The sequence below is a fragment of the Erinaceus europaeus genome, chromosome 18, assembly GCF_950295315.1.
Source record: "Erinaceus europaeus chromosome 18, mEriEur2.1, whole genome shotgun sequence".
Taxonomy (NCBI): Eukaryota; Metazoa; Chordata; class Mammalia; order Eulipotyphla; family Erinaceidae; genus Erinaceus; species Erinaceus europaeus.
In genome coordinates, this window is record NC_080179.1 from 25,792,592 (window position 1) to 25,811,637 (window position 19,046).

The 19,046-nt window shown below is 37.7% G+C and overlaps 1 protein-coding gene across 1 annotated transcript in view; it reads right to left on the minus strand.

Annotated features, from left to right (window-relative positions):
- Positions 1–695: 695 nt before the first annotated feature.
- SCN2A (sodium voltage-gated channel alpha subunit 2) overlaps positions 696–19,046 on the minus strand; it is a 187,083-nt gene continuing 168,732 nt past the window's right edge. Inside the window, exons 23-27 of the mRNA XM_060177783.1 lie at positions 14,390–14,443; positions 13,016–13,153; positions 11,614–11,718; positions 10,527–10,797; positions 696–4,404 (exon numbers count right to left, since the gene is read on the minus strand). Of these exons, the coding sequence (XP_060033766.1) occupies positions 3,209–4,404; positions 10,527–10,797; positions 11,614–11,718; positions 13,016–13,153; positions 14,390–14,443 (1,764 nt within the window). The 3' untranslated portion in view covers positions 696–3,208. The remainder of the gene's footprint in view (positions 4,405–10,526; positions 10,798–11,613; positions 11,719–13,015; positions 13,154–14,389; positions 14,444–19,046) is intronic.

A 19,046-nucleotide genomic window follows, 5' to 3' on the forward strand; every position in this document is an offset into this window, starting at 1 on the left:
TTACACTATTCTGATCGGATTCCCTATCTACAACTACTGGCCTAAAAAAGCCCCCCCCCCCAATAATAGCTCAAAACCACACTAAAAGATAGAGTCACTAACTTTCATCACACTGGCTCTCACATTGTCTATGAGATAGGTCATATAATTATGCTGTGAAGGAGACATACATTTTTGTAGATTTTTTTTTCTTTTTTTCTTTCTTATTGTGAACAGAGGCATGGAGACCTTAAGTCACTAGATTTCCACTTTTAATATCAATTGGCATCAGAAATATGGTCTTGTTCCATGCACTGTCATCTTAAAAAAATTTCTGTAGTAATTCTAGTATGAAGTCAGGACTGAGAAATGTAACCCAGCCATTCATAATTAAATGTGAAAGTAAATATGTGTTATTTTGGAATTTTTGCTTACATATTGTGGAGTCATAAAGAATTGAAATTGAAGCTTGCTTAGTTTTTTGCTGAGGAAATTGTAGAAGCAATCACTGACAAAATATAAACTTATTGGGGACCTAAGTACATGCAGCCTTTGTATACAGACTATAATAAGCAAGATATTTGATAGAGAAAAAAAAGAAAACTGTAACAGTGGAAATCCACTGAACAGTAAAAATAAAATTCAAGGTACAAAGGGAATGAACTAAAATTAAAAAAAAATAAAATAGACACACATGACAGAGAAAGGATACACAATTTTACATGTGAGTTGATTTTTTTTTTATTAATTTTTGCAACTTTCCACTACTCTACCCATTACCATATCTAGGTTTTTGTCCATATTAAAACTAGATATCCATTACATTCTTAAGTTCCATTCCATGAAAAGATTTAAAGATGAATTATTATATTTAATGTGTATTCTTCACATTTATTTTTGATAGATCATTTTTACATGATAGAAATTTCCTTTAGATGGCATTTCAAAGATAGAAACAAAGACAGGACAGTTAAATACAAAAACCTTTTAAATAAAGCAATTATTTTATCCTTTTGGCTTGATTGTAATGTGGTTTACCGTTCTTTATGGTAATAGCATTTTCCTGCATGCATTTCACCAACACACTACAAGTCAATAGCTTTAGTATAAAGAATCTACAATTAATGTTGCTTGTGAAAGAAACAAAATGCTTTGCTGAAACTGTTAATATAACTTCACTACCTGGTTTTGTGGAGTAAAAGAAAGCTTTGATCCCATGACATATCTCATACAGTTCTAATGCCATTATGAGTCAATAAGAATAACATCTATTTGTGTAAACAAACACTGGAAAAGACTGGTGATTAAGTGAATAAAATGACTAGGTGGAAACATCTAGTTCAAGCAATGCCAAAATTATCCACTGACCTTTCCATAAGCCTCTTTTCATGGTAAGGCATTACTATTTAAAAGCAAATGGATGTTGGACTCAATCTGAGATTTCTTTCACACTGAAATTTGTGCAAAGTTACAGTACTAATAAAATAGCAGAAAGCTACACTGCATCTTAGTCTTTGCTTCTTATTTTGTGAAGTGCTTTAATTTAAAAGTGCTAGGAACAGAAACTAACAATAGTGACTGTGACATCACCCTGAAGATACTTTAAATTTCTCATTTTATGTACAAAAGACTGAAAAATAAAATAAAATGAACTTTTTACAGTATTTATATATGCTTCTTAGAAAACTCTAACCGTTTATTTTCAACAAATTTACTCAGCTTGCAACATGTTTGTACAGTTGGGCCTTTAAACAATAGTGTTCAATTAAGATTGGAAGAATAAAAAGCAAGAAGCTCTTCATTGTTTGCTGCAACCTATTGCTTAATGACATGAAAAATGAGGTCTTGGTAAAACGATTTGCTTCACTTCACCACTGACATATGGCTTGCCATATTAGACTCTGAACAGTGGAAGGAATAAGATACAGCAGCATAGGCAAGATAAACATGCAGCAGTGACAGCTTCAAACTATAATAGAACCAATTACATCATATTACCTGTTGAAAGCTTGCAAACTATACTTACTGTGGTACATATTTGATGCAATAAATACTGTGCTTAAGTCATCATTTTTGCTCGCTCAAACATGCACCACTGGGTAAAATTACTATTTACAAAGCAGACTTTTATTTATTTATTTTTTAAATTGACATATTCTATGTCAACCTTACCAAGAGCAGAAGATGGCTAAACAATACTGCAGGTAAAAGCAGAATCAACTTTATAAAGTGGTGGTGGGGGATGATTTTTTTGGTCAATTCAGGTTCTTAGAAAGGACTGGTCAGATATTTTTATTTTACGCCAAAGGACACTTATCAAAAAATGTTATAGTCATGCTGCTAGGACTCTGAATGACTGTGTGGTGATGGGTGTCTCTGTGTGCATACATATATATGTATATACACATACATATACATATATACATATATACATGTACATATAATGGACTGTGTAAAAATAAAACGAATCTTTAATGTTTGTGAATTCTATGGAACATTTACAGGCACATTAAAATTTTTGAATGAGACATCTTAAAAACATGAATAGCAATTTAAGCACCTCAAAAATCTAAAAACATCCTGAAACAAGAACTCGTTCCTTTTGTGATATGATGTTTTGTCCCATGTGTGAATGAGAAGTGCAGCATGCCTTCACTTAAAATATCTTCAGTTATACAAGAGAAATGTAGAACTCCCTCCCTTTAATCCCTCTCCCCAAACATAAACCCATTTACAAAAATAGTCACATATAATAGGAAACAACCTGTGAATTAAAAAAAAAAAGTGATAAATTCACAGCATACATTTGTAAAAATATGGCAGGTGCGGTAGTTAAAACAAAAACAGTGGTGACAACTACTATTATCAAGTGTCACATGTGTTGAATTTACATAAAAATTGAACTTCCCTCCCCCCACTGAAATTGGTTCCTATAGTCTGAGTAGCCATTACATCTCTGCTCTTCAGCAGTGTCAGCTGGTTGTGAAAACAGAAACCTCCTGTCAATGCTGTTTCTCTGGTTGACTGAGTTCCAGTTCGCTGACCAGAGGATCCTGTCTTGTTATAGGCACTGACCTTAAGTATACATTTGTAAAAACAGTCCGTTTGGCATAGACCTCCTGTGGGGAGTCCTGTTGACACAAATACATCACCATCACAGGCTGTAAACAATTGATCACAAAATGGGATAGTATTTGCTTCTGTTATTATTTTAATTTTTTTTTTTTTTTTACTTTTTACTTTCCCTGATGTCTTTTCCTTTATCTTCCTTTTCTGACTTGTCTTTTTCAAATTTTTCTTTTTCTGGTTTGGTCACACTATCATATGAAGGTGGAGAAGTAGTAGAAGGTGTCATATCGGTTTTCTCCGGAGTTGAATTCTCATTTAGCTTGTCAATGAGGATATCTTCTTTGATAGGTGTTCCTTCATCTTCTTTGCCTTTGTCTTTCTTATATATAGATGAAACTCTTTTAACTTTCTGTTTCAAGAGGTAGCGTCGATAAGCCCTCTGGATAACAATAGCAGACACCTCTTCTTGTTTACGTTTCAGAGTGGTAGTAATGGGCTCATAAGATACTTTGGAGGGGTTTGAAGCCATGAATCGCTCTTCCATCTGTATCCGAAGGGCATCCATCTCTCCACTTTCACCCAAAACACGCTTTGTAAAGGCAAATAATATGTCGAGGCAATGGATCCGGTCCCCACTGACCATGGGCAGGTCCATGGCAATGAGCTGGACCTTGTTTGGCTTTGCTATGAGAAGGGGAGGATCCAGGGCAGCTGCAAAATCAGACAGCTTGGCAAACTCTATAAACTGGGTGGCATCCGGGTCAAACTTCTCCCAAACCTCATAGAACATCTCAAAGTCATCCTCACTCAGGGGCTCTGCACTCTCTTCAGTGGCCACACTGAAGTTCTCCAGGATGACAGCGATGTACATGTTCACCACAACCAGAAATGATATGATGATGTAACTGACAAAAAAGAAAATCCCCACAGAGGGGTTTCCACAGTCTCCCTTCACTGAGCTTCCGGGGTGATCTTTCTCAGGGTCACAGTCTGGAGGTCCACTGTTGAGAATAGGTGCTAACAATCCATCCCAGCCAGCAGAAGTGGTGATCTGGAACAGACAGATCATGCTGTTGCCAAAAGTTTCAAAGTTGAACATGTCATCAATGCCAACTTCCCTCTTGACATAGGCAAAGTTGGACATTCCAAAGATGGCGTAGATGAACATGACCAGGAAGAGCAGGAGGCCGATGTTGAACAGTGCAGGCAGGGACATCATCAGAGCAAAGAGCAGTGTGCGGATCCCCTTGGCCCCTTTGATCAGACGTAAGATTCGACCAATCCTGGCCAGACGGATGACTCGAAACAGGGTGGGGGACACAAAATATTTTTCTATCAGTTCGGCAAGAAACATACCTGTAGAAAATCAAGAAACAATGGCAAAAGCAACGATATAGTTTTACAATGGCAGCAAGTGAAATTTTACAACAAAATAATCACTAGTTTTAAAAAATGTGGACATAATTGGGATTTGGGCGGTAGCAGCAGGTTAAGCACACATGGCTTAAAGCACAGGGATCGGGGTTTGAGCTCCTAGCTCCCCAACCGCAGGGGTGTCACTTCACAGGCAGATCTACAGGTGTCTTTCTCTCCCCCTCTCTGTCTCCCCTCCTCTCTTGATTTCTCTGTTCTATCCAACAACATCAATGGCAACAATAACAATAAAGACAACAACAAGGGCAACAAAAATGGGAAAAAATGCCCTCCAGAGCAGTGGATTCGTGAGGCAGGCACCAAACACCAGCAATAACTCTGGAGGAAAAGAAAAAAAATGTGGATATAATTATAAACATACAGGATTTTAAAAAAATCAGTTTATTTATTCATGAGAAAGATAGGAGGAGAGATAGAAAGAACCAGGTATCACTGGTTATGTGCTGCCAGGGATTGAACTAGGGACCTCATGGTTGAGAATACAGTGCTTTATCCACTGTGCCAGCCTCTGCGCCGGACCACCATACATGTTTTTTATAAATGTACATACAATATTCATTATTTATTCAGCAAAATAAATAAGTATATATGGTTTTTATAAATTAACCTTTATGCTGACCAAAGATATTAATGGTTATTATTCTTACTTCAATAAAAACTTGTTTTAAAAGACTCAACCACCAAAAGTCCAACTATGTCATATAAAAAATGCACACACACATATATCTTAAACTTTTAAAGTTCATGTTTCAGTTCTCTATATTCCACATACCCATGTAATCATTCTACAGTTGTCCTTCACTTCCTTGCTTGACTACTCATAATCATAATCACCACCAGCCCCATTCATCTTCCCCTGATGGACACAATATAGTCTTTTTAAACTGCTTCATTGAGTGTGTTTATGTCCTATAGCATTTTTTTTTTTGTATTTACAAGGCTCAAATGAATGATTTTTATTCTATTGTTAAAGGTTTTTATGCCCCCTAACTTTAACTATTCCTCACAGTTTGGTTTTCTTTCTTGATATTTTAAACTTTTAATGAGGAAAATGAAAGGACACATACAAGAGAAGCACATGGGCCATTTGAGTAAAAATGGATAACTTTATGTGGAAGCTGATAGCCATTTTTGTTTACTTTTTTTTTTTTTTTTACTAGTGACTTAATAATTATGGACAAGACTGTGGTATAAAGGAGTACAATTCTACATAGTCCCTGCCACTAGAGTTCCATATCCCCTCCCCTCCACTGGAGGTTTCCCTATTCTTTATCCCTCTGGGAGTATGGACCAAAGATCTTTATGGGGTGCAGAAGATGGGAGGGCAGGCTTCTGTAATTGCTTCTCAGCTGAATATGGGTGGTGACTGATCAACCCCTACCCCCAGCCTGTTTCTATTTTTCCCTAGTGGCTTCTAAAGGTCTGCCTTCTCTTTCTTTCTTTCTTTCTTTCTTTCTTTCTTTCTTTCTTTCTTTCTTTTTTTTTTTTTACCAGAGCACTGCTCAGCTCTTGTTTATCATGGTGCAGGGGATAATCCTCCACTCGTGCTGACAGCTCTATCTTAGCTGACTGGGCTTCAGCGAATGACCTCTCCCTATTATAGGATCCCAAACAGCCAGGCTCTTTTCACAGTGCTAGATGGAATAAAGACTCGTCACCCGATCTGTGCTGGATTAGCACAGTCAAAGGCCAAGCCTTTCCCGCTACGAGACACATTCTCAAGATCTTCCCGCACAGTCATCACCGCCCAGCTATCATCCACATTGGTCTCCAGCTCCCACTCATTCTGTGCTCGGAGAAACTAAGAAGGAACTTTCGGAAAGCAAACTGGCATCTGTTCAGTGATCTTACCAACAAATCTATTCCTGCAATTCCAATTAACTCTATCCCCTATGAAGATTCCTACAGGCGCTTCCGCCAAGCCATCTTCAAAGCAGCTTCCCAAGCCATTCCTCATGGGAGATGTGCTAACTATATGCCTTGTCTTGATGCTGAATGCTAGCAACTACTAAAGCAGTATGATGAGTCGGGCGACCCAGATGTGGCTGACCATCTCATTGCCTCCCTGGATGCAGCACGCCAAGCCCGCTGGCAACAACTCACGGAAAGTCTGAACTTCACCCACTCAAGTAGGAAGGCCTGGAAGCTTCTTCACAGTCTGGGTGCCGGTAGCCAACCCCCTCCCGTCTCCCATTCTCCCGTATCTCCAAACTCAGTGGCCGGTCACCTAACTCAAGTTGGACGTGCTAAGATGGACCCAGTCTGGAAAAGAGAAATTTCCCATGAGTGGTCATCCCACTTCCGGTTATCTTGTCCATCTCCAAAACTCTCTCCCTTTACACTGTCTGAACTGGAAGACGCTTTGAAGAGGGTTAAACCAGGAACAGCTGCTGGCTATGATAACATCACCCCAGAACTCATTCTTAACCTGGGTCCCACAGCAAAGAAGTGGCTCGCTTCATTCCTGTCCCATATCTTGGAATCTGAGTCTATGCCCAAAGTTTGGCGTCGTGCGAAGATAATAGCGGTTTTGAAACCAAAGAAAGACCCAACACTGGCCGCCAGCTATAGACCAATTTCTCTCCTCTCCGTGTGTTACAAACTCCTTGAGAGGCTGCTTCTGTCACGTATTTCTCATCTTACAGAGAAATTCCTATCACCCGCCCAAGCTGGTTTCCACCCAGGAAGATCTACCTGCGAACAAGCCCTGGCCCTCTCAACTTACATTGAAAATGGATTCCAGAAGAATTTAAAGACGGGTGCTGTCTTTGTTGATCTCACAGCAGCCTATGACACGGTCTGGCACCGTGGTCTCCTAGTCAAGATCTCAAGATGCCTGCCTCCATGGGTGGCCAACACTATATCGTTTCTTCTCCAAAACAGAAGATTCCGGGTGCATCTGGGTGACAAGTCTAACAGATGGAGACTTGTCTCAAGTGGCCTCCCCCAGGGCTCTGTTCTGGCTCCTACGCTATTTAATATTTACATCAATGACCTCCCAGAAACTTCTTCAAGGAAGTTCATCTACGCTGATGACATCTGCTGTGCAACTCAGGCATCCAAGTTCGACATCCTCGAGGAAACACTCATGAAAGACATGTCTCTGATATCTGATTACTGTAAAAAATGGCGACTAATCCCTAGCACTGCAAAAACGGTATCATCTGTTTTCCATCTACACCATGCCTCGGCATCGCGTGAGCTTAATGTGCAGCTTGGCGATACAAGAATCCGGCATGAAGCCCAGCCAGTCTATCTTGGCGTTACTCTCGATCACACCCTGTCATTTCACGAACATCTCATAAAAACTGCAGCAAAGGTGGGTGCGAGGAATAACATCATTGCAAGACTGGCCAGCTCCTCATGGGGCGCGAGCGCTTCCACACTGCGATCATCATCTCTGGCATTATGCTATTCCACTGCAGAGTACTGTGCCCCAGGATGGTTCCGTAGCCCCCATGTCCACTTGGTCGATTCCAAATTATATTCCTCCATGAGGATAATTTCTGGAACTATCCGTTCCACTCCTGTTCCATGGCTGCCAGTTCTTAGCAACGTCGCCCCGCCAGATATTCGTCAGGATGCGGCATCATCTAAGTTCATTTCCCACGTCTACGCTCAACCGGACCTGCCAATATACGCTGCTATCTTCGCCCACCCTGTCCAACGCTTGACGTCTCGTCACCCAATCTGGTCCCCTACGCCTACACTGAACTTCTCTGTTCCAGTCTCTTGGAAACAGAGTTGGCAGTCAGCTGAGGTCAAGAACAAACACCTCATCACAGACCCCTGCAAGCGTCAACCCGGCTTTGACCTAGCACGTTATGATTGGGCCCTCCTCAATCGCTATTGAACAGGCCATGGCCGGTGTGCCGCTATGTTCCATCGCTGGGGAGCCAGAGACGACCCGAACTGCCCCTGCGGCTACAGACAGACTATGACCCACATAGTCAACGACTGCCACCTCTCCAGATTCAAAGGAGGTCTCGAAACTTTACATCAGGCTCAACCTGATGCTGTTGACTGGCTACGGAAGAAGGGCAAACGCTAGAAGAAGATGGTGCAGGGAATTAAACCTGGGACTTTGGAGCCTCAGGCATGAGAGTTTTTTTGCATAACCATTATGCTACCTACCTCTACCCTTTCACATTCTTTCTAAGCCACACCTACACCTATTTTAACTTCTGGGTGTTCTCACATTTTACTCTTCCTCTTCCTCTCAGGTAAAGGAAATAGGGCTTGATTCATTCAAGGGTTCTCCAAATTCTCTTCCCTTTCAGGGAATGGGGCAAAAAAAAAAAAAAAGGTCACTGAGAGTTAACATATGTGTCCTGGAGCTCGGATTCCCCAGAACCCTGCCCCATTAGGGAAAGAGAGAGGCAGGCTGGAGTATGGATAGACCTGTCAACGCCCATGTTCAGCGGGGAAGCAGTTACAGAAGCCAGACCTTCCACCCTCTGCATCCCACAATGACCCCTGGGTCCATATTCTCAGAGAGTTAAAGGGTTAAAAGGTTAAAGAATAGAAAACTATCAGGGGAGGGGATGGGATACAGAGTTCTGGTGGTGGGAATTGTGTGGAGGTGTACTCCTTTTATCCTATGGTTTTGTCAGTGTTTCCTTTTTATAAACAACAACAACAAAAAAAGGTCTTGATCACAAAAGTTCTGGGTCCATGTGGATCTGGGTTCAGGGCCTTCTGGTCATCTTCCTGTAACATTCCCCTCTCTGAGAGTAAAGAACACATTTCAGAGTTCTTTATTAGCAGTGTAGAGAGATAGAGGTATACTACTTTTCTCTCAGCATGCATTTTCTCTAGCTATAGATAGAAAGAACTTTGTATTATATTTCTTACAATTATTTCCAGCACTCCATTTAATGTTTCAAACATATGAGCTTAAAATATATTAGTGATAATATGTTTGGTATTTTTTAAACAAAATTTTCACCTCTGAAAAGGATTATTACAAACTATGGAAAACTTGAGGCTTATATGTGTGTAAAAATATATAAGCAAATATAATATTCAAATTATCAAAATAAAACACCTTAATAATGGGACATTTGACTGCTTCCAGTTATTTACATTTCCATGAAGGAGTTATCTTTTTTTAATTTCTTAAATTTTAAGTATTATTTTTACATTTAAAAAATGATTTTACTTATTTATTAATTAGAAAGATAGGAGGAGAGAGAAAGAACCAGCCATCACTCTGGTACATGTGCTGCTGGGGACTGAACTCAGGACCTCACGTTTGAGAGTCCAATGCTTTATCCACTGCACCACCTCCCAGACCACTTAAGTAATATTTAATTATTGCATTTTATAAATATTTTTTTTGCTAATGAGAAAGAAAGAACTAGAGCCTCTACTCAGCAATTTAAAGTCAATATTATGTCCTTTGAGATAAAATGGATGGAACTGGAGGTGATTATGCTTATTAAAACAGTAAAGAAGTGAATGACAACCAATTAATCATTTCACTCATATGTGGCGTACAGAGAATTGAAATACATGAACTGAAAAAAAAAAAGAGTCAATCCCTATCTAAGACCTTGGGAAAAACATGGTGGTTATCAATAGGGGTTGGTAGAAGTGGTGTATAACCCCTACTGTCTTGTAATCTTATAAATCACTAATGAAAAATAAATAAGAAAAAAAGAACCAGAGTATCATTCTGTCTACACAGTCTGACAATCAAACGCTGGACTTCATGTTTGCAATTTTGTGCTCTACGTCTACACCACTTCGTAGGCTGTGTTGCTAACTGATTATTCAAAGCAATGCTTGTCTACTCCATAGGAGTATGCCAAAGCTGCAGTTAATGTCTTTTGAAATAAGATGCTTTTAAAAAGCAGGAAATATTTTTGCAAGTTATTACTTGGAAATCATGAAATTAAAGAAATGAAAAGCTGCAGGATGGACTATTACTATTCTATTTGAAAATCTGAGATGGTGAGAAAGATCACTGAAAAATACTCTCAATGTTTTAAAACTAATTTTCACTACTAACTTTTTAAATGGGTCAAAGCACCTTTCCTTACCTACAATAGAAAGTATGACCACCACAAAGTCAAAAATATTCCATCCAATGGTGAAATAGTAATAACGAAGAGAGATTAGTTTCAGCACACATTCTCCAGTGAACAGAACAATAAACACCAGATTAATCCAGTATAAAATGTTTGTCATTTCTTGACTCTGGTCATCTGTTTCCACCATCATGGTGACCATGTTGAGGCAGATGAGAATCATGATGCTGATATCAAAGACTTGTTTAGTTACAAAATCAAAGACCATTCCTTGGAATTTGTTCTGGAACAGAGGATATGTAAAAGATCATACACAAACTTAGGAGATATTGACTTCAACTTACCTGATACTTAATATAGCAATGAAAATATAACTTTTTAAAAATACATTTGTCATTTATACTATAAGAAGAAACATATATTGCAATAGACATCTCTTTAAATGTGTTTATTTTATGCACTGTTATCTTTTATTGACTCAAATATAATGTATTTTTCACGATGTAGGATTTAATAAGCTGACCTTATGTTATTTACTATCTATGGTGTTCTCAGTGCCCATGCAGCATGGTGGTCAGTAAATATTTGTCACAGTAATACATTTTGTTATCCCATGTGTTGGTGGTAGGCATCAAATTTGACTTTCAAAGATTAATAACTACTTATGTCTCTCATATCTCCTTCTCCTAGCTTATGCCTTCATATTTTCCCCTCAGAAACAAGATAGGCAGTAGAAATATAATTAATACAACAGATGTTTAGTGAAATTATTAGTTATACTTATAATGGGAAGACTTATTAAGCATTCAGAAATACAGATGTATGTTCTATGGCATTTCAGGCTGAGACAAGGATTTAAAGTTGTCAGACTGTAAATCCAGTTGAGATCTGAAAAGATAATTAGACTGTCACCCCCTCTTTATTTCTCTGTCTCTATCAGATATCAAAATAAAGCAAAATAGAACAAAACACTTTGACCAGTGGAATTATCATACAGGCTCCAAAACCCTAGTGATAACTTTGGTGGTAAAAAAGTCTACTAATTTTAACTGTAAAAGATAACAGAGCTTTAACTGTCATAACAGTTTGCTATACGTACAGCAGGGCGTGGTATAGGCTTTTGTGGTTTCTTGGAACCCAATTTTTTCATTGCATTGTAGTATTTCTTCTGTTCTTCTGTCATAAAAATATCTTGGCCTCCAAAGTAAAGTAATGAAAGTACATTTGGTTATAATCATTTTCTTCACTAGCTACGAAATCTGTCTTAGTAGTTACATGTTGATAGTGGCTGCCACATTTTATTCTAGTAATGCTGGTGTCTGAATCATAGAAACACATACATTTAATGTACAATATAATGTAATTCAGTACTATTTCTTTCTTTTCTTTCTTTCTTTTTTTTTTTTTTTTGCCTCCAGGGTTATTGCTGGGGCTCAATGCCTACACAACGAATCCACTGCTGGTCCTGGAGGCTATTTTTCCCTTTTTGTTGCTCTTGTTGTTTATCACTGTTATTGCTGTCGTTGTTGCTGGATAGGACAGAGAGAAATCGAGAGAGGAAGGGAAGACAGAGGGGGGAGAGAAAGATACCGCAGACCTCCTTGCCACCGCTTGTGAAGCAACCCCCTTGCTGGTGGGAAGCCTGGTGCTGGAACCAGGATACATGAGCCCATCCTTGTGCTTTGAGCCACCTGCACTTAACCCTTTGCTCTACCGCCCAGCCCCCTAGTACCATTTCTATACTGGAATTGTAAATATATATGTATTACCAAGTAGTGAAAAATTAATTGCTGATTAAGTTTCTTAAAGTAATCTGTCAATTTTTATCCTTCATTCCTTTTTATTCCTGGACATAGAGTCTCACATCACATGTGAATGACTTCATATATCCAAGGATTATTGCTTTCATTCAGATCATGAGTCACATAGAGAGCAGAGAGAGAGCAAAGGAGATAACTCTCACATCACCAGAGCTTTGCCCAGCGTCATGATAGTCACATGCAGTACTGGCTTGTATGAACGCAAAGCATGTAATGGGTAAACTATCTCTCCAGTTCATATTATAGCACTGCCATTTTTTTTTTTTTTTTTTGCTTCCAGGGTTATTTCTGGGACTCAGGTACCTGCTCTATGAATCCACTGCTCATGGAGGCTACCTTTTCACTTTTGTTGCCTTTGTTGTTTATTGTTTTTATTATTGTTGTTGTTATTTCTGTCATTGTTGTTGGATAGCACAGCGAGAAATGGAGAGAAGAGGGGAATACAGAGAGTGGGAGAGAAAGAAAGATACCTGCAGACCTGTTTCACCGCCTGTGAAGCGACCCCCTTGCAGGTAGGGAGCCAGGGCTCAAACTGGGATCTTTATGCTGGTCCTTGTGCTTCGCAACATGTGCACTTAACCCACTGTGCCGGCCCCCTTTTCACTGGCTTTTAAGGTCAAAAGAACACATGACACATTTAGTTCACATATTAGAGCAAAGATAAAGTTTTCGTATACTTATCTTCTTTTTCTGTTGATTGAAATTATCTATGATGACACCAATGAAAAGATTCAGAGTGAAGAATGAGCCAAAAATAATAAAGATGACAAAATAAAGATACATGTACAGATTGTCTTCATACTTGGGTTGTAATTCTACCTACAAAACATGAAGAATGATATCTATTATACCTACTACTTGTTTTATAGGAAGAACATCAGTGAACTTTTAATTCTCAAAGCACGTCTCAATTATTGGGAACAAAAAGAAACCAAACATTAAACAAACATTATGAAATACTATATCTAACAAGTTATTGTAGTATTATAAAACAATATTCACTGGTTTGAGAAACAACAACAACAACAATAACAATAATAACAATGCCTGAACAACTAAAATGAAATTCAGCCAATAAATGCCTAGACTATGAGTGCATTTATTAGGCACTCAGAGTGAGGATCTCCTCTTCCTACAGAAAAATGTATCACTATCCTATATTAAAAACTTCAAGACTGATTTCTCTTGCTCAGTTTTCTCATCTGTGAAATTAAAATAACAGAACATAAATTTCAAAAGGTTTCTTGGAAGGATATTATTATCATACAAAAAACCCTACAGGTACCTCATGGTATTTACAGAGATACCCTTCAGAGCTTCAGCGGATGTGTTCTTACTCTTCTTTTTTAAACTAGGTTTTTTTTTAAAAAAATAAACAAACTTCAAGAACTCTTCCTGAGTCAGCACCTTGTTATCCACATTGAACTTAATTACTATGTCTGATAATATACCAGAACCCAACTCATCCTTCCCCCCTCTCTTCAGAGTGGGATTTCCTCCCTTATTATAAAAATCACAGGAAATTAATGGAAATTGTACAAAAAGTATCAGAAGTTTAGGTGTGTAAAGGTAGTTGTGAGACTCTTATCTTTTACCACAAAATCTTACTTTAAAGAGAGAAATATTACTCTTTATTTTTGTTGTTTTGTTCTCTATCACTCTTTTCTACCATTAATCAGACATCTGACTACAGGAAAGATCAAAAGCTAGAAGAAATTTATGACAGATAAAGAAAGTGCCTGTGAGGGCTTTTAGTGCACAAATGATCAAAGTTATAAGAGCCAAGAATAAAATGTATCATTTTTCAAATACAGTCAATACACTTTTCATGTCATGAACCATGCTATATACTAAAAAATAACACGTTGAAAGATTCACAGAGACAAGAGAAAACATTCAAGCCCACTTTTGGATGAAGTAATATAATGTTGAATATTTTGTTTGTGTAATACATATGCATATATCAATCCACAGCTTTATTGATAACTAAATTTCAATATAGTGGAAAAATTTATTGCATCAAGTTAAACAAATTTTCTCTATAAACAGACTTACATTTCGTGAATCAACAGCTGCATACATAATATCCATCCATCCCTTAAATGTGGCCTGTAAAATATCACACAGTCTATTTAGCCTTCTCCTCCAAATTATAACTTTAGAAAATAAGTATCATACTGACCACAACTCATTCAAATGTAGGCATATAAAATAGTTTGTGGTTTGTATTTGCAAGCTTTGGACAAGATCTGTCAAATCTCATAATCCTGTGGGACTGGCTCCAGGAACATAATCTATAGATATTTAAGTTCTGTATATAAGATAGTTCAGTGCTTATATCAAATCCATGCAGCCTGCCTATATATGTTTTAAATCATTTTTAGGTTAACTAACAATATAAATGCTATGACAATAGCAGCAGTGCCCTTTAGAGAATAATGACAAGGAAACATCAGCACATTTTCTGTACAAATGCAACGGTAATAGACCTAACTACATAGTGGGTATTTTAGATTTGTAGCTGGTTGAATCCACGGATGTGGAACTTGTCTATATGAGGGCCACCTGTAAATGTATTTAAAGTCCTTCGACATTGTACTGTCTTCCACAACATTCTAATGCATCTTTAATATTTATAGCAAATTCAAAATACACTATAGTAATATGCATCGTAAAAACAATTATCAACATTTTTTTTTTACTATTGTGCCTATAAGAATAATATTCTAGTTGATAAATAATTTCATGAATCTAGTACTAAGATTAGACAGGATGGAAAAATATGGTCCATTATTTTAATTTAATTTAGCTACAAAATTAAGTATTTATTTTTATGAGAAAAATATCAGTGCCCACTCTGTTATTGCATATATAATGCTGAGGATTAAACATTAAGTATCTTTTTTTTATTGTTGTAGTTACTGATGTCATTGTTGTTGGATAAGATAGAGAGAAATGGAGAGGAGGGGAAGACAGAGAGGAGGAGAGAAAGATAGACAACTGCAGACCTGCTTCACCACTCATGAAGCGACTCCCCTGCAGGTGGAGAGCGGGGGGTTTGAACTGGGATCCTTATGCCAGTCCTTGAGCTTTGCACCACCTGCGCTTAACCCGCTGCACTACTGCCCGACTTCCAAAACTGAGTATCTTATACTTTACCAGGTGAAGCACCCCTTTATCTGGTTATAATTCTTTTCTACTTATTCTTTCCCAAATGCTATCATTATCAATCATTAACCATGAAGGCTTTTTCTTCTCAATATTTTGAAAGTATTGTTTTGGAGCAATTACTATAAAGCAGTGTTCTAGCTTGGAAACAAACATTTATGCTCAAATGGAATTTACTTTAAATGCCAAGGACAGGCTAATAAGTCAGAAAGTTATGGGAGTAACTACTATGGAGTAGCAGCAGACTCCCTTCATTCTCCCTGGTAAACAAAACAAAAATCACCCACTAGAAAACTCAACAAAATATGTCTAGGACTTCTTCATAAATTCACCAATCCACAGGTGAATACAGACACCTGTGGCTTGTGGATGGAAAGTGGGTGACTGAGTCATTCCCAGGACAAAAGAGCAGTGCTCAGGGATGGCTGCCACCAAATTAGGAAATTGTCAGCTGAGGCACACCACTCCTGGGTCCAAGTTAAAACAACAAAAGACTGTTAAAAAGAAAAAAAAAGTCATCAGGTTGGGTGGTGGGACACCGGGTTGGCACACATAGTACAAAGCACAAGGACCTGGTTAAAGCCCCTGGGTCCCCACCTGCAGAAGGGTCACTTCACAAGTGGTGAAGCAGGTCTGCAGGTGTCTCTCTGTCTCTCCCTCTCTATCTTCCTCTCCCCTATCAATTTCTCTCTGCCCTATCCAATAAAAAAATGAAAAGTGGCTGCCAGGAGCAGTGGATTTGTGGTGCTGTCACTGAGCTCCAGTGATAACCCTGGAGAAAAGAAAAACAGAAAGAAAGAAAGAAAGAAAGAAAGAAAGAAAGAAAGAAAGAAAGAAAGAAAGAAAGAAAGAAAAGAAAAGAAAAGAAAAGAAAAGAAAAGAAAAGAAAAGAAAAGAAAAGAAAAGAAAAGAAAAGAATAAAATGACCGATTTACAACTGTGACTTCCCGAGTTTCTGATGCTGTTGTCCCACAGAAGCTGGAACAGCAGCAGGGTGACCCTATATTGACATCAAGGACAGTGAACTGGCTTGGTGACTTAGGTTAAAGTCTCCTCTCATCCACCAACAGATATATATAGCAGGTATAGTCTCCTGCTAATACAACAGCAAAAAACACACTAAATGTGGCCACTGAGAAATACACAGACAGAAATGACTGAAAACCCAGATGACCAGACAGATCTAGAAAAAAAAATGACAGAGATAGAGCTCAGAAAACTTATTATGAAATCAATTCAAGAAACTAAACTTAAGATTCAAGACTCAGTGATGATTTCACCAAAGAATTACAAAAACAAAACAAAATAACCAAGAAAAAAAAAAAACCCTCCAAACAGAACTTCAAGGCCTAAAGGACACTTTGAATGCAGTTCAGATTGAGGTAAAAGGTCTCAGAAGTAGGCTTAATAAGGTGGAGGAAAGAACATCAACACAAGAAGACACACCCACCACGCTGTCAGTTTAAAACTCTTTGAGAGGAATGGTTTAGGAAAAATGAAACACTTCTCTCTGAAATAGCAGATTCCATCATAAAGATGAATATCAGAGTAATTGGGACCCTCCTGAGGAAGAGGAGAGGGAGAGAGTAGAGAGCATAAAGAAATTTTAGCAGGAAATTTTCCATAACTCAGCTATGTTCAAAATAGAGAAATCCAAGAAGGTGAACACACAACTAAATTTTTGAATGCAAAGTAACACACATCAAGACACAGAACTGTAAAACTATTCAAAACCAGGGACAAGGAAAAAGTATCGCAAACTGCCAGGGAAAGGAAGAAAGTTGTATAACAAGGCAGACCAACAAACTTTCATCAGATTTTTCATCACATACATTAGAGACAAGGAGGGAGTGGAATGGCATATTCAAAGTATTAAAATATAAGAATTTCCAACCTGAATTCTGTATCCTGCTAAATTATCTTTCAAATATGAGGAAGAAATAAATATCTTTTCAAACATTCAGAAACTAGGAATTTGCCATTTATGAATATTCCTTGCAAGAATTACTGAGAGGAGTCCTACATGAAAAGAAGAAGTAAAAGAATTCCATCTTTTAATGAGGCAATCACTGTTAGAACAGAACTAGGAACACAACAACAGGGAAAGCTAGACAGGAAATGGGAGAGCAAAGTAGATTGAGCAACACAGTCCAATATAGGTGGACCAAGGCAAACTTAAAAAAGACATAGGTTTTGTAAGTTAGATATAATATTGATGATAACCACAAAACAAAATACAGCACAAAGACAAATAGGAAACACATATATATATGTATATATATATATATACACACATATATATACACATATGTATATTAAGCAGGACCACTATAGAAAATCATCCACATAAAGTAACAAACAGAAGAGTCAAGAACATAAAACAACCTTGAAACTAAAAACAGAATGGCTATAAGCAAAATGCATTTATCAATAACCATTCTAAATGGGAATGGCTTAAATTTTCCAGACAAAAGACTCAGAGTGATTGAATGGATTAAAAAGCAAAACTCATCTATTCTGGTCTTCAGAAAAACACATACCCAAAAGAAAGACAAACAGAAGTTCCAGGCGACAGGTTAGAACAAGGTATTCCAAAATGCAAACAAAAGGGCAGGAACAGCTATTCTAATAACAGATAAATTAGGCTTCCAGGCAAAGTAGGTGAAAAAAGACAGACATGGACACCACATATTGGTCAGAGGATCAATCCACAGAAAGATACAATCATTATCAATATATGCTCCCAGTATGCATGTACCCAAATATATTTAAAAGTACTTACTGACCTTAAGGGAAACATATGCACCAGTACAGTATTACTTAGAAATCTCAAAACACCACTCACAGCAAGAGATAGATCATCAGGACAAAAAAAATCAACAAGGAAATAAAGGCCTTAAATGAATTCATAGATGAGATGAAATTTACAGATATGCTCAGAACCTTTCATCACCCCTCCCAAAAGAATATACATTCTTTTCAGGTGCACATGGAACATTTTTAAGGATCAACCACATGTTGGGACACAAAGATAGCTTTAATAGATATTAAAATCATAAAGAGTATTTTTTTTTTCTGAGCATGAAGTAGTAAGGTTAGAAATCAACTGCAAAAAGGAACAAACTGTGGAGATTGAATAAAACACTTCTGAATAACACAGGGGTCACTGAAAAAGTCAAAAGAGAAATTAAAAATTATTTAGAAAACAATGAAAATGAAGAGAGCAACTACCAGACCCTGTGGGATGCAGCAAAATTTGTCCGAAGAGGGAAGTTTGTAGCAATACATATTTACAAGTAGTGATGATCTCAAATTAGCTACCTACCATCACAACTGAGTCAACTAGAGAAGGAGCAACAGAGACCCAAAAATCAGCAGAGAAAGGAAATAGTGAAAATCAGAAAAGTAATTAAATAGAAGCCAGAAAGATAATCCAAAAGATTAATGAAACCAAGAGCTGGTTCTTTAAAAGAGTAAATAAAATAGATAAAATGTTGGTGAGATTCACCAAAAGAAAAAAGAGAAAGCTATGATAGAAATAAAC